The sequence below is a fragment of the Pteropus medius genome, unplaced genomic scaffold (genome assembly GCF_902729225.1).
Source record: "Pteropus medius unplaced genomic scaffold, Ma_sr-lr_union100, whole genome shotgun sequence".
In the NCBI taxonomy this organism is placed as follows: domain Eukaryota; kingdom Metazoa; phylum Chordata; class Mammalia; order Chiroptera; family Pteropodidae; genus Pteropus; species Pteropus medius.
Genome location: NW_024344242.1, coordinates 3,201 through 18,810, shown reverse-complemented (window position 1 = coordinate 18,810; position 15,610 = coordinate 3,201). Strand labels below are relative to the sequence as shown.

The following is a 15,610-nucleotide window of genomic DNA, read 5'->3' as shown; positions in this document are numbered from 1 at the left end:
TACCAAATAGGGTGTATTCCAAAAATACAAGGTTGCATAACATGCCATATTAATAGAATAAAAAACAAAAACCATATGATCACCTCAACAGAAGCAGAAAAGGCATTTACCACAATCTAATACCTTTTGTGATTAAAAAAAAAAAACTCAGTGAAATAAGAATAGAAGGGAATTTCCTCAATCTGATAAATGGCATCTGTGAAAAACCCATAGCTAACACTACTTAATAGTGAAAGACTGGACCCTTTCTCCTAAGTTTAGGAACAAGACAAAGATGCCTCTCTTACCACTTCTATTTACATTATACTAGAGGTTCTAGCCAGGGGGTGCAGACAAGAAATAGAAATAAAAGGTATTGATATATGAAATGAAGGAGTAAACCGTCTCTATTATCAGATAACGTACTTTGCATATAGGAAATCCTAAGAAATCCACTAAAAATCTATTAGGACTAATAAACAAGTTCAATAGGATTTCAAGGTACAAGAGCAATATACAAAATCAATTGTATTACAGATTAATGGTTACCAGAGGTAAAGGAGAGAGGGGGCAGGTAGGTAAAGTAGGTCAGTAAAGGTAGGTAAAGGAGGTCAATACTATGTGATAGAAAGAGATTTGACTTTGGGTGGTGAACACACAATGCAATATGCAGACAATGTACAATTGAATTGCACGTTTGAAATCTACATAATTTTATTAACCAATGTCGCCCCAATAAATTTAATAAAAACTGTAATAATAAAATCAATTGTATTTCTATAAACTATAATAAACAATCCAAAACTGAGATTAAGAAAATAGTTCTATTTATGATAACATCGAGAAGAATAGAATACTTAGAAATAAATTTAACAAAAGAAGCGCAAACTTATACTCTGAAAACTACAAAATATTGTTGAAAGAAATTTTTAAAATCCAAGTAAATAGAGAATTCTGGTTAAGATGGTGGAGTACGTAAACACCGTGCTTGCCTCCTCCCATGACCACATTAAAGGTACAACTAAACTACAGAATAGCCATCATTGGGAGTCACCTGAACAAAAGTCCTCTGACTAGGAACCCAGAGGAGAGGCCACTTCAAGACTGTTAAGAGTGACAAAGATGCGAAACAGGCTGGTCCTACACCCGCGTATGGCAGTTGAGAATCGGGAAAAATATCTCAGCTAGAGTTTCCCCTGGAAAAGTGAGGGCTCCCAGGCCCAGGGTTCCAGCCCTGGAAAGAGAAGTCCCCACAACTTCTGAGTATGAAAACCAGCAGAGACTGGGGCTGAGTGAGACGACGTGCTGGAGGAGTCCAAGGTTCTCCTCTTAAAGGGCTCTACATGAACTCAGTGACAGACTCACTTGCTCTGAGATCCAGCACGGGATCAATAGCTTGAAAGGTGCCAGGGCCATATGGGCAGATACCAAATTGTCTGGCTTCAGAGCAAGGACTAGAGGGGCAGCTTTCTCCCAGACAGAAGTCCTGGCAGAGGGTATTGTTCTTTTGTTGAGCTCTCCCCCGCCTAATTTGCAGACCAGGTGGCCACCATATCTGAGTCTCGATCAACTTAGCTAACACTGTTTGCCCTACTCTGGTGATTGTCTGAGACCCCGCACCTCCCAACATGCATGCCCACCCAAACTGCTTCCAGTAGCTTTTCCATGCAAGTGGCCTCTCTTGGCTCAAGCTGTAAACTTTCCTAAAATCTTTCAAAGATTCGCAAGCAGCATCTGTCCTTAGCATATCTATACCTCTTGCCGAGCAGCCGAAATCTGGCATTAGCGGCAGCCAGCCTCAGTTTGCAGCTTGGCCTCTCCAGGCAATTCCAAGCGCAGCATGAGTGGCGGCCATCTTTGGATCGCTTGGTGGCTCACGCCAGGTGGCCCTGGACAGGGCACAGGCTGTATCTAAACTTGGCCTACAGCAGGGCCCCTCCCAGGCGTCCCTGGCCTGTTCACCCAGTGCCCAGCTTTGGTGAGCTGGAGCACCACTCAGTGTCACATCTGAGGATGATACACACAAAGGGCAGACAGGGTAGGCACTAGAGCCCTGCTAAAACGAATCTTGCTCTGTAGGGTCAGCCCCTGCACAACAGCTCCCCCACTGGTCATGGCCAGTCATTACAACCAATCAGCCTGAGGGTAAATCCCTCTCACTGACAAGCAACCAGCAATCAAAGCTCAACTATAATAGGAGGGCACACACAATCCATAAAAGGGACATACCTGGAGCACCAAACTCAGGTGACCAGGGAGACTGTGCCACTGAGCCCCACAAGACACCTATTATATAAGGCCCCTCTACTAAGACTGGCAGTCCTACCTAACACATAAAAACAAACACAGGGAGGCAGCCAAGATAGGGAGACAAAGAAATATGTCCCAAATGAAAGAATAGAACAAAGCTCTAGAAAAAGTACTAAACACAATGGAGACAATCTAACAGATGCAGAGTTTGTTATAAAGAAGTTCAATGAATTTAGGAAAAGAGTAGAGGAACTCAGTGAGAACTTTAACGAAGAGATAGAAAACATAAAAGTAGAGACAGAAAACATAAAAAAGAACCGGTCAGAAATGAAGAATAATAGAAATGAAGAATACTTTAGGAGGAATTAACAGTAGATTAGATGAAGCAGAGGATCATATCAGTGATTGGCAGAAAACAGCCAGTCAAAACAATAAGAAAAAAGAATCCAAAAAAAAAAATGAGTTTAGTTTAAGGGGCTTCTGGGATAGCATCAAGCATACCAACATTAGCATCATTGGGATACCAGAATGACAAGAGAGAGAGCAAAGAATTGAAAACCTATTTCAGGAAATAATGACTGAAAACTTTCCTAATTGGTGAAAGAAATAGATATACAAACCCAAGAAACACAGAGAATCCCAAACAAGGTGAACCCAAAAAGGCCCACACCAAAGCACACCATAATTTAAATGCCAGAGGTTAAAGACAAAGTATCTTAAAAGCAGAGGAAGAAAGGCAGTTAGTTACCTACAAGGGAGGTCCCATAAGACTGTCAGCTGATTTTTCAATAGATACTCTGCAGGCCAGAAGAACTGGCAGGAAATAGTCAGAGTAATAGAAGAAAAGGACCTACAACCACGATTACTCTACCCAGCAAAGATATCATTCAGAATTGAAGGACAGATAAAAAGCTTCACAGATAAGAAAAAGCTAAAGGAGTTCATCAACACCAAACCAATATTATAGAAATATTGGTGGGATTTCTTTAAGAAGAAAGAAAAAGAAAAAAAAAGGAAAAATATGAATAATAAAATGGCAATAACTACATAACCAGCAACAATTACTTTAAATGTAAATGAGTTAAATGCTCCAATCAAAAGATAGGGTGGCTTAATGGATAAGAAACAAGATCCTTATATATGTTGCCTACAAGAGACTTACTTCAGACTGAAATACACGCACAGACTGAGAGTAAAGGGATGAAAAAAAGATGTTTTATGAAAATGGAAACAAACAAAAAAACTAGGTAGCAATATTTATACAAGACAAAATAGAATTTAAAACAAAGTCTATTGGAAAAGACAAAGAAGGACCCAGTAATCCCAATTCTGGGTATTTATTTGAGGAAACTCAAATCACTACTTTGAAAGGACATGTGAATCCATATGTTCATTGCAGCATTATTTACAATAATCAAGATATGGAGATCACTTAGGTGTCCATCAATAGATGAATGGATAAAAAAAAATGGTACATATATATATAATGGAAGGTTACTCAGCCATAAAAAAGGAAATTTTGCCATCTGCAACAACACGAATGGACCTTGAAGGTATTGTGCTGAGTGGAGTAAGTCAGACAGAGAAAGACAAATGTCATATGTGGAATCTAAAGAATAGGATAAAACAAGTGAACAACAGAAAGAAACTCATGTTTACAGAAAGCATTTTGAAGGTTGTCCAACTGGAAGGTGGTGGATGGGTGAATAAGGGATTAAGAGGTACAAATTGGTAATCACAAAATAGTCATGGGGATATAGAGTATAACGTGGGGAATATAGTCAGTAGTATTGTAATAACTATAAATGGTGTCAGATGGTTGTGGGATTTATCAGGACGACCACTTCATAAGTCATATAAATGTCTAATCACTGTGTTTTATACCTGAAATTAATATAATATTGTATGTCAACTATAATTAAAAAATAAAAATATAAAAATTTTTTAAAATCTAAGTAAGTGGAAAACATTCATGTTCTTGGATCAGAAAACTTAATATTGTCAAGAAAGCAATACTCCCCAAATCAATCTACAGATTTAATGCATTCTCTATAAGAATTCTAGCTGGCTTCTTTGTTGAAACTGACAAGCTAAAGTTAAAATTCTTATGAAATTGAAAGTGACTCAGAATAGCCAAAACAAATCTGAAAAAAATAGGATTAAAGTTGTAGAATTCACATTTTCCGATTTTAAAACTTACACAAATCTATAATAAACAAGGCAATGTGGTACTGGCATAAGGACAGATAAATAGATCGATGGATTACAATTTAGAGTCCAGAAATAAACCCATGTGCACATAGTCACCTAAATTTTGAAAAGGGTTCAAAGACCATTCAATGGGGAAAAATGGCCTTTCCAATAAATGGTGCTGGGACAACTGGATAGCCACATGCAAAAGAATGAAGTTGGACTCCTACCTACATCATAGACAAAAACAGTACTAAAATGAATCAAAGAACTAAAAACAAACACTAAAACTCTATACTGTTAGGAGAAACCCAAGGAGTAATTATTCATGACAGATTTGGCTATGGATTCTTATAAATGACATCAAAAGCAGAGGCAATAAGGAAAAATATATAAATTGTACATCATCAGAATTAAAAATGTGTCCTTTAAAAAATACTATCAAGAAATTGAAAAGACATCTACAGAGTGAGAAAAACTTTTCAGATCATATATCTGATGAAGAATTTTTATGTAGACTTTGTCAAGAACTCTTACAATGCAACAACAAAAAGACAAACAACCCAACTATACGTGGGCAAAGAATTTGAATAGACATTTATCTAAAGAAGTTATAAAGATGGCCAACTGATATATAAAAAGTTGCTCAACATCATTAGTCTTAGAGTAATGCAAATCAAAACCACGAGAGATACCACTTGATACCCACTAGAATAGCCATAGAATTACCATTGTGTGTGCGGGGCGGGTGGGGGGTCTATTTATTTTCTTTATCCATTTATCTGTCAATGGACACTAGGTTTTAAAAAAGATTAAATTGTACATTTTAAATGAATGAATTATGTACTATGAGAATGATGTCTCAATAAGCTTTTATAAAAAGAAAGAAAGACAGACAGATAGACAGACAGACAGACAGAAAGAAAGAAAGAGAGAAAAAGAAAGAAAGACAGAAAGACAGAAAGAAAGAAAAAGACAAGAAGACAGACAGAAAGACAGAAAGAAAGAAAGACAGAAGAAGACAGACAGACAAGAAGACAGAAAGACAGACAGACAGACAGAAAGAAAGAAAGAAAGAAAGAAAGAAAGAAAGAAAGAAAGAAAGAAAGAAAGAAAGAAAGAAAGAAAGAAAACGAGAAGGAAAGAAGGAAGAAGGAAAGAAGGAAAGAAGGAAGAAGGAAAGAGGAAGAAAGATGAATGGAGGGAGGGAGGGAGAAAGAAAAATATAGTAATCTACGTACTTATTAAGAGAATGAATGGGTCAAAGAAATGAAATTTTAACAGCACCTTGATATTTTCCACAAAGGGATCTTGTAGGTTGTTGAGAGAATCAATGTTCACTCCAAAAGATGTGCTCGTAATCACATCCATGCTGTATGCCCCAAAGATGCTGAGTAGAAAAAGAAAGACAAGGAAAATTAAAATCAGCACAACTTTGCTCTCCTTATCCAACAGATGGAACAAGAAAAGCATGTAAACGCATATGCTCAGGCAAAGACATGTAAAGAGCCACACACTTTCAAAACCATCTGCTGGATCATCTGATCACACCCTGTCACACTAACTCATGAAGTGCCAGGGATATGGCTGGCCCTGTGCTGGGGTGATGCGGACATGGAGGCAAGATAGACCCACTTGCAAGCACAAGGAGATCAGTCACAGAGGGATGGAGACCCATAGTTAGACAAATGACAGTAGTGTGGGCAACAGTAGCTCTTTTGTATTTGAGCAGGACAAAACGAACTCTTCCTAGTGGAGTCAAGAAACGTGACATTGATCTGGGTCTTGCCTCCCCAGAGTGTCTATGCTCAGAGCTGATTGCTCTTCAGCACATTACAGAACAGCAGCACCCTCTTCTGAGTTGCCAGCAGTTGCCAGCAACGCCATCCTTCTTTCTCCACATCCCCGCCATGGCTCCTGAAAGACCCACTCTCCTCAAACTCCAGGGATTTGAGGTTCCTGTGAGGGCAAACTCATTTCTGTAAAATGTGAGAACTAAGAATGTTCCTACTTTTAAAAAAATAGTAAAGTCCTCCACAGTTGATTTGGAGGAATCCCATAGGTCGGTGATCATGTGTTCCCAGTTTTCTCAATTTACATCTGTTTTTCCTGCATAACTGAAAAACATCTTAGTTTAGACAAGAAATGATATGATCACCTTACCCAGAGTCTGCACAGGACATTCTCTTTTTTGAGACTAAAGAAAGGAGAAGTGGTGGTAAGATTTACTGTTTCATATTTTGCTGGTATCCCCAGCAAAATCATGAAGGAGTTTAAGCGGCTCCAAGTTCTACATTGTAACTTTCCTGCCCCAGCCACTGCCCACCAATATGTGCCAAGTTACTTCCCCTGCTCTATATTAAAAATTTTGGTATGATTACATTTCTTCTTAAACTGTGTATTTTTTGTCTTCCAGAATATCCAAGGTGACAATTATGCAGAAAAATGAATCCTGGCTCATGTACACAGAAGACATTTCTCTACTGGCTGTCCTGCTTTTTTTGGTGAGTCATCTCTTCTTAGGTGGCCCACTGGCATTGTAATACTACACATCTATTTCTGTTTAGTCATTAGAGTAAGTAGACAGTGGGACTTTCAGCTCTGTGGCAGGCAGCTTGAAGATCTCATGACAGAGCTCAGAACCCAGCAGCTGCATCACTACTTACTCTTTCAAGGAGATGGGCTTGCCTTTCTCTGCTTCCTTCCTCAGGTTTCTCACCAACACATCTCCATAGTGGCTAAGGATGGGGAACATCTAGACACAAAGTATAACGGCACTTGAAGTTAAATGCCAAGATTCAAGTCCTGGAAGGACCTGGATTTCACAAGCATGCAGCAGCGAGTGACATTTTATAATGAATCTTATAATGTCACTTTTAGGACAGAAAATACAAGACCGTTTTTGAGAAGCTCAAATTCAGCAAGCTACCTCTTGGGAAGAAACTGTTTTATTTTCTACCTATCCCCAGATGCTTTTTTTTTGAGTTTCTAATTAAACATCTTTATTTTCTTAACTCTTTGAGCTTTCCAGTGGTAAAGGTTGGAGACAGCAATGTTCGTATTCTCTTCCAAGTTTCATCCTCAGAGAGGGAGATGGCACTTTTCATAAATCCTAGTGGACTAGCAGACTAGAGTTAAAAGCAAAAGACATTTTGCCCTCCATAAGTTTTGAGGTCTCAACGATTGTATAATATTTGTTAAATGGACATCAATTATTCAACAAATATTTAATGACTCTCTACTTGGTAGCAGGCCCTATGCTACATATTCGATAAATACTTATCCTAAATGTCTAGAGTTCTGCGATGGTGGAGGACACACCCAGACACTTGATATGGTATCCAGCCTTTGTATTCCAATCTCTTTTTTAATGCAAATGATCCATATAGTAGGGAACTTCTCTTCCACGGGAATAGATAGGAATAAGATCTAGTATATCCTCCAGGGCTGTGCAGAACTGAAAGGGCTGCTGACAGACAGCCAGATAGCCTTGGCAAACTGTATGTTGCCTCAGATCAGTTCTATATTTACTTATATCTCCAACATGAGCAACGTGAAAAAGGGATGCTTCATATGGTAATTTTTGTTTTTTTTATAAAATAGTAGTTAATACTTATAAGGAATCTATTTGCTTTCTGAAAAAAAAAAGATACAATTACATTTAAGTCCTTTTCTCTTTCATTTCTTTACCAGCTTGGGACTGGTTTATCAAGCCAACCTGCTTGAGACTGTTTTATCTTCTAATACTATATTTTGTTTTAAAATAGGTGTCTCTATATACATTCATGATATAAACTCACCAACTAGGAAGAGAGGGGAATTTCCTCAAATTGTTAAAATGCATCTACAAAAAAAACCCCTATAGCTAACATCACATTTAATAATGAAAACCTGGAGGGACATCACCAAGATATTAGAGTAGGAGACTCTAGCCTCTATCATCCCACAAAAAAACAACAATTAGACAGCTATCCACAAACAAATATAGCTCTAGGAGAGCTCCGGAGTTTACTTAAGAAGATCAGCAACAGAGTAAAGCAAAAAACCTGAAAATAACTATATAAAGTGAATAGGGAGAAGAGTTTAATTTTGCCTGCATCAACCCATTTGTCAAGCCAACAATGCTCAATGCCAAGAGGGAACTCCACAGCCTGAGAGACTCCTCTTTGCTGAGTAAAGAACAACAGGGTGAGTGACAATTTCCCCCAGCCTTTCAGGGCACAGCACAAATGACCTGCTTTGGTTTCACTACACGCACCAGGTGGCATAGATAAAAAATCTAGAAGTAGCTAAGAACAAAGAAGAAGAGAAGTAACTGCTAGTATCAGCCATGTGGCAGGAATGACCCTGCTTTTCTGTGTCCTTCTCTAAGCTACTTCTGTGCTCACAGTTGGCCCTATTCCTTGCCATTGGACATGTGTGCCTACAGTTGGTTTCCTAAAATTTGCATACCACCAGCTCTTGCCATCACTGCTGCCTGCCTCGGTCCCTCACCACTGGACCTGTTGATGCTGTTGAATACCCTAACAGCCCTTACAACCACCATAAACCCTCCACAGCTCTTGCTGCCAAAGATCATATAGTTGGTGATACTGTGGACCCAGCTACTGGACCAACATTACCACCCAGACCTGGAGCCATCACACACTGGCACCCAGCACCACTAGACTGAGGGCCATGGCACACTCCAGTGTGCTCTGATCCACAAGTAAAGGTTTTTCCTTACTGAAGGTAGTTGATAAAGTCTACAAGAGGTAACTGCTTCTTTAAATGCACAGATACCATTGCAAGACTACAGTAAGCACAAAGAATCAAGGAAACATGATACCACCAAAGGAACACAATAAACTTCTAGTAACAGATCCCAAAGAAATGGAGATCACAAATTGCCCTGACAAGGTAGTTAAAATACTTGTTCTAAAGAAGCCCAGAGAGCTAAAGAAACACAGATAAAATAAATTTAACAAGACCGTCTGGTGTCATGTTCTCCAATTCTTCATGATCCCTGTAGTCTCGCAATGGTTTCTGTGCATTATTATTAATAGATTTTACCTCAATAAATTTAATTCCTGAAAAATTTAACAAAATCAGAAAAAAGTTACCAAAAAAAGTTTCAACAAAGAGATATAAAATGTAAAAATAACAAAAGAAAATTTAAAGCTGAGGAATACAATGACCAAACTAAAAAATGCAACAGAAAGCTCCAAGATCAGACCCAGTCAACTATAAAAAGAGTCAATGAACCCAAAGAAAGATCATTTAAAATTATCCAGTCATAGTAGGAAAAAAACAAAGAGTGAAAAGCAATGAAGAAGGCCCACAGGACCTATGGGATACCATCAAATGAAACAATATTTGCTTTATGGGGATCCTAGAAGGAGGAGAGACAAAGGGGCAGAAAGTTTATTTTAAAAATAATTGCTGAAATTTTCCAATTTGTAGAAATATATAGAAATCCTAGCACATGAACCTCTAAGGTCCTCAATAGGTTGATCTAAAAATACCTCACCATTGGGGTGGCTCCATAGTGTAGTGGTTAGCATGTCTGCTTTACACACAGAAGGTCCTGGGTTTGCACCCCAGGTGGAGCCACGGACCAGGCCCCCCGGGTGTGCCAGGCTCCGGGTGCACACCACGAGCATGTGGGAAGAAATGCCCCACCTTCAGACATCAAGTTCTTAAGGGGAAAATGGCAACATCCATAGGTCAAAGGTGGAAGTAAGGGGTGGGGGAATTAAAGGGGGGGAAAAATTAAAAAATAAAAAGACCTTACCAAGATACATTATAATAAAACTGTTGAAAATCAGACAAAGAGAGAATCTTGAAAGCAGCAAGAGAAAAGAGCTCATCACATATGAGCTCATAAGGCAATCAGCAGATTTCTTGGCAGAATCCTTCAAGGCCAAAAGACAGTGGAATGACATATTCAACGTGCTAAATAAAAAAAAAAATTACAAACCAAGAACACTTTACCCAACAAAGTGGTCCTTCTGAAACAAATAAAAGTGGAAAGAGTTCATCACACTAGAACTGCCTTACAAGAAATGATAAAGGGAGATTTCAAGATGAAAACAAAGGACACTAACTAGTAATATGAAATCACGTGAAAGTAGAAACTCACTGGTAAATGTAAATATATAGCCAAACTCAAAATACAGTAATATTTTAATAGTGGTGTGCAAATCACTTATGACTTTAGTGTAAAGATTAAAAAACAAAATATTTAAAAATAACTAGAGCTCAAATAATTTGTTAATGACATTAAAAACATAAACGGGGGGCAGTAAAAGCATTTAGTTTTGAGTAAGAACAAAGTTAAGTTGTTCTTAGCTTAAAATAGACTATTACATATGTAAAATATTTTATATAAGCCTCATGGTAATCACAAAGAATAACCTATGGAAAAGAGAAAGAGAAAGGAATCAAAGTATACACTAGAACATATAAAATTCCAAAGAAAGAGAGGAAGAAGGAACAAGGAATCTATGACACATCTGGATTATTAAAATGGCAATTGTAAGTACTGACCTATCAATAATGAATGGATAAAGAAAATGTAGTGTGTGTGTGCGTGCGTGCGTGTGTGTGTAAACCAGAATTAAATTCAGGCTTTAAAAGAATGGAAATCCTACCCTTTGTGATACCATGGATAAACCTGAAAGACAACACGCTAATTGAATTAAGTCAGACACAGAAAAATATCACATGATGTCACTTATATGTGGAATCCAAAGAAAAATAGTTAAACTCATAGTAACAGAGAAATTTTTAGTTATAAGATGAATAAGTTCTGGAGACCTAATAGACAGCATGGTGACTATAGACAATAATAATATACTGTATACTTGAAATTTGCTAGGACTATTGATCTTAGTGTTCTTACCACACACCAAAAATAAAAAGCTGTCCATGAGAGGTGATGTATATGTTAATTCATTTGTGAGAATCATTTTATAATGTATGCATATATCAAAATGTCACATTATATACTTAAATACATACATTTTTATCTGTCAAAAATAAATCTATAAAAATTTCAAAACAGAGAAAGACTGAATACTTCCCCCCTAAGATCAGGAATAAGGCAAAAATCTCCATTCACACCACTCTTATATAACACCTTTCTGGCAGTCCTAGCTAGTGCAGTAAGATGACAAAAGAAAAAGAAGAAATAAAAGGCATACAGATTGGAAAGAAAAAATTAGAAGTGCCCCTATTTTCAGTGACATGATTGTCAATGCAGAAAATCTCAAGGAATATAAAAAGAAAACCTCTAGAACTGATACATGAGCTCAGCAGGGTTGTAGAATACAAGATCAACGTATAAAAATCAATCACGTTTCTATAATAACAATGAATATGTAAAAACACAATACCATTTACAACAGTCACTCCAGAGAAAATGAAATACAGAAGGTGTAAATTTAACAAAACCTGTATAGGATTTCTACACTGAGAACTAAAAAATATTGGTGAAAGAAAGTAAAGAAAACCTAACTAAATGATATAGTATATTCATAGATTGAAAGACTTGACCTAGTAACAATATAGATTTTCTCCAAATAGATCTCTATGATTAATTTCAGTCTTATAAAAATCTCAGCAGTTTTTTTTTTATAAACATAGATGAGCTTATTCGAAATTTGTCTGAAAGGCAAAAGATATAGAATAGCTAAAACAATTCTGGGAAAAAATGGTGGGAGGATCATTCTACACACTAAAAAAAGAAACTTAACCTAAACCTCACACCTTATACAAATATTAACACAAAATGGTTCATAGACTTAAATATAAAACATAAAACTATATAACATTTAAATAGGAGGAAATATTCGGGACCTAGAGCTAGGGGGAAAGTTTTCAGATTTGGCATTAAAGACACCATCCATTTTAAAAACTGATAAATGAGCTTCATCAAAATAAAATTTAAAAAAAGTTTGCTCTGCCCAAAACCCTGAAAAAAGGAAAGGACAAACTACACACTGTGACTATAAAGAATAGTAAGAGAAAGCTTTAAGGAGATGGGACAGCTCCGTATATTGATTGCGGTGGTAGTTACATAAATCTACATATATGATAAATTTTTATAGTGCAGCACTCACACATATACAAATGACTGCCCATAAAACTGATAAAATCTGAATAAGCTCTGTGGGTAGTACCAGTGTCAATTTCCTGTTATGATATTATAACTATAGTTATATAAGGTGTTACCATTGGGGGAAACAGAATGAAGGGTACATGCTATGGGACCCCCCCACCCCAAATATTTTTTGGTAACTTCCTGTTTACCTTTCATTATTTAAAAATTAACAATTAAAAATAAATAAATAAAATTTTAAATTAAGAAGAAAAAGATGCTTACCCGCCAGTTTGTGAACATAGAATAACATTCTTTCACTAGTACTGTTTTGATCATGTCTGGATCTGTGATAGCCAACACGGGCTGTCGATTATCATAGAACCTGAATCGGGAAAACAGAGCCAATTAATTTTAACAACCCAGTTTCTGCAGCTGAGGTCACTCTGGAAGTCCAGACTTTTCATTCAATGTTACATAATTCATATTTCTAGAGATCATGGTTAGTAATAACATTAGAAACTTTGTTGAGTCTAGGTGGTATATAAATGGTATTTCCTATACCATTCTTCATAATTTTTGTATGTTTAAAATATTTCATTATCAAAAAGGAAGTTAGGTTACTAAATCATTGAAGGCAAGTAAATTATCTGAGAACAGGAAAAAAATAGAGTCCACCCATTCAGTCACTGAAAAATATACTTTTGAAAATATAGCAAAATCCTGAAAAATGCATGACTTCATGTTAGATGAAAATTGCAGACATACTGATAACAAATATGTACAAATGTGTCTGCAAATAAAAAAGATTTAGAATGCCCTAAAAGATATAGTAAGAATATGCCCTGTTTTCTAAAATTTTACTAGTTTATAATTTCTTAAAAGGAAATATTATTTTAACTATTAAAGAGAAGTCCTGAACAGAATCAAGATTAGGAAAATTTTAAAGACAGGGACAAAAGGAATTTAAAAATGCAGAGGAGCATGTATAATTCATTTAAAAGTTTTCTTCTTTTCATTACTTATATTTAGGTATATGTGGATCCCCAGTGAGCCTCAGGCTCCATGTAGGTGACAATGTTAGCAGCAGGGTAAGCCCACTTTCCACATGTGTACCACAGAAAGCTGACTCTTTCTACATGATACATCCTAATTTGGCTTGATCTCCTGATGGCTTAAATGTAAGTTTTATTATATTGTCCTCTGATATTTTATTTTTTACTATAAATCATTTGCATTACCTAGAACAAAAAGGAAAGTTTTCCACAAAACTTAACTATTCTCTGACTTCGGAGAGGAATTTCAAATGGTTTTGGAATCACACATAAAAATGGAAGAAAACCAGTGCACTTAATGCTGCCCATTTCAAAAAAAAAAAGTTCTAAAATTCAGAAGGTTTAAGTGGGTGTGGAGTACATTTAGTGCAGTGATATAAGTTATTGAGGTGGCACTTAGAAGATGAGAAGTGTGGAGAGGTAAAGCCTTCTCCCACTTGCTTTTATCATACAAGCACCCCACTACACCTCCCCCGCTGCTCTCACTAAAATACCGGATGCTCCACAGAGAAACAGCAACTGCAACTGCCTGAGGTAACTCTGCAAAATCCTCAAGTCCATCAGCCCACCAAGAAACAGCGTGCTTTAGAAATATCCTGTATCTCACATGGAAGCAACCCAAGTGTCCTATGATAGATGATTGGATGAAGATGCTGTGCTACATATATACAATGGACTATTACTCAGCCATAAGAAGAGATGAAATACTGCCTTTTGCGACAACATGGATGGACCTCGAGATAATCATGCTAAGCGAAATAAGACAGACCAAAAAGTTGAAAATCACATGATATCACTTATATGTGGGATATAAACCTATAAGCAACAAATGAACAGGACAAACAGAGACTCATGGACTTAAAGAATGGACTTGTGGTTACCACAGGGTAGGTGGTGGGAGAGGAGGGGAGAGGTAGACAGGGTAAAGGGGATCAAATATAGGGGGATAGAGGGAGGGTGAAATGGGGAAATGGGATCAAATATATGGTAGCTGAAGGAAACTGAACTTTGGGTGGTAAACACACAATAGAATATATAGATGTCAAATTATAATGTACACCTGAAAATTATATAATTGTATTAATCAATGTTACCCCAATAAATTAATAAAATAAATAAATAAATAAACATAAATAAAATCAGTATACTAGAATAGATAAGCAATACTTGTATAAACTAAATTTCTATTGAAAAGCCTTAGCTTACAATTAAAAAGTAACAAACTCCACACTGTGGAGAAAGTAAAAAAGCAGAAATGGTTTACTATTCTGTTTACCTTGGTTTACTATTCTGTTTACTTAAACCCACAACCATTTTTCAAAAGGACATGTAAATCATATTTTAATTAAAAAATGTTTGGCTTTTAATTAATAGTGAATCGTGTGGGAAAGGGGGAATGACATGCATTTACGAGCTTATATTAGAAGGGTCTGAAATCATGGATTTTATCCAATTACAGGTGACCCAAGGAAGAGAAAATGGAGAAGAGGGGATAATGAGGCCCTGGACAGAGAGTGATGCTAGGAGTCCCTAGGCCATCAAAGTCTGGAGAGCAGTGTTAACCTGCAACTCTACAGCTTGATTCAGATCGCAGACCGGACACCTGGCGACCTATCAGATTCCTGGTGGGGAAGCTTCCAAAAGCTTTGTAATAGGTGGCTTCATCCCAAGAGGCTTTGGGCTGAGACTGTGATCCACAAACTGGGCAGGGGTTTGGGGTGGCAGGGAGGAGGGCTTCATCATAACAGCAAGTATGTCCAGCAGAAGTTTCCAGAATACTCACCCCCACATATTTCCATACTTTTTAAAACATTTCCTGTCAAAATCCCATAAACCCTACAAGGAGAAACAAAATTAGATTATTACTCCAAATGTGCTAAACCCTACCTCTAATTGGGACAAAAATTACTTGACTCTCTTGAAATCAGGCTTCCTGTCTCGAACTGGCAGATAGACGGAAGCCTTATTCAGAGGTGTCTTGGAGAACAGATGGAAAACAGAGGAGATAGTTGAAACGGAGAATTAAAATCAGTCTTGAATTTTCTCCAAGTAGTGT

At 37.0% G+C, this 15,610-nt stretch overlaps 1 protein-coding gene across 1 annotated transcript in view; it reads right to left on the bottom strand.

The window, feature by feature from the left end:
• LOC120607798 (cytochrome P450 3A12-like) overlaps positions 1–15,390 on the bottom strand; it is a gene marked incomplete at its 5' end in the record, with an annotated part of 29,245 nt that extends 13,855 nt beyond the window's left edge. The window contains 5 exon segments of the mRNA XM_039869504.1: positions 5,661–5,809; positions 7,086–7,176; positions 7,436–7,547; positions 12,785–12,884; positions 15,338–15,390. Of these exon segments, the coding sequence (XP_039725438.1) occupies positions 5,661–5,809; positions 7,086–7,176; positions 7,436–7,547; positions 12,785–12,884; positions 15,338–15,390 (505 nt within the window).
• Between the last annotated feature and the right edge of the window lie 220 nt (positions 15,391–15,610).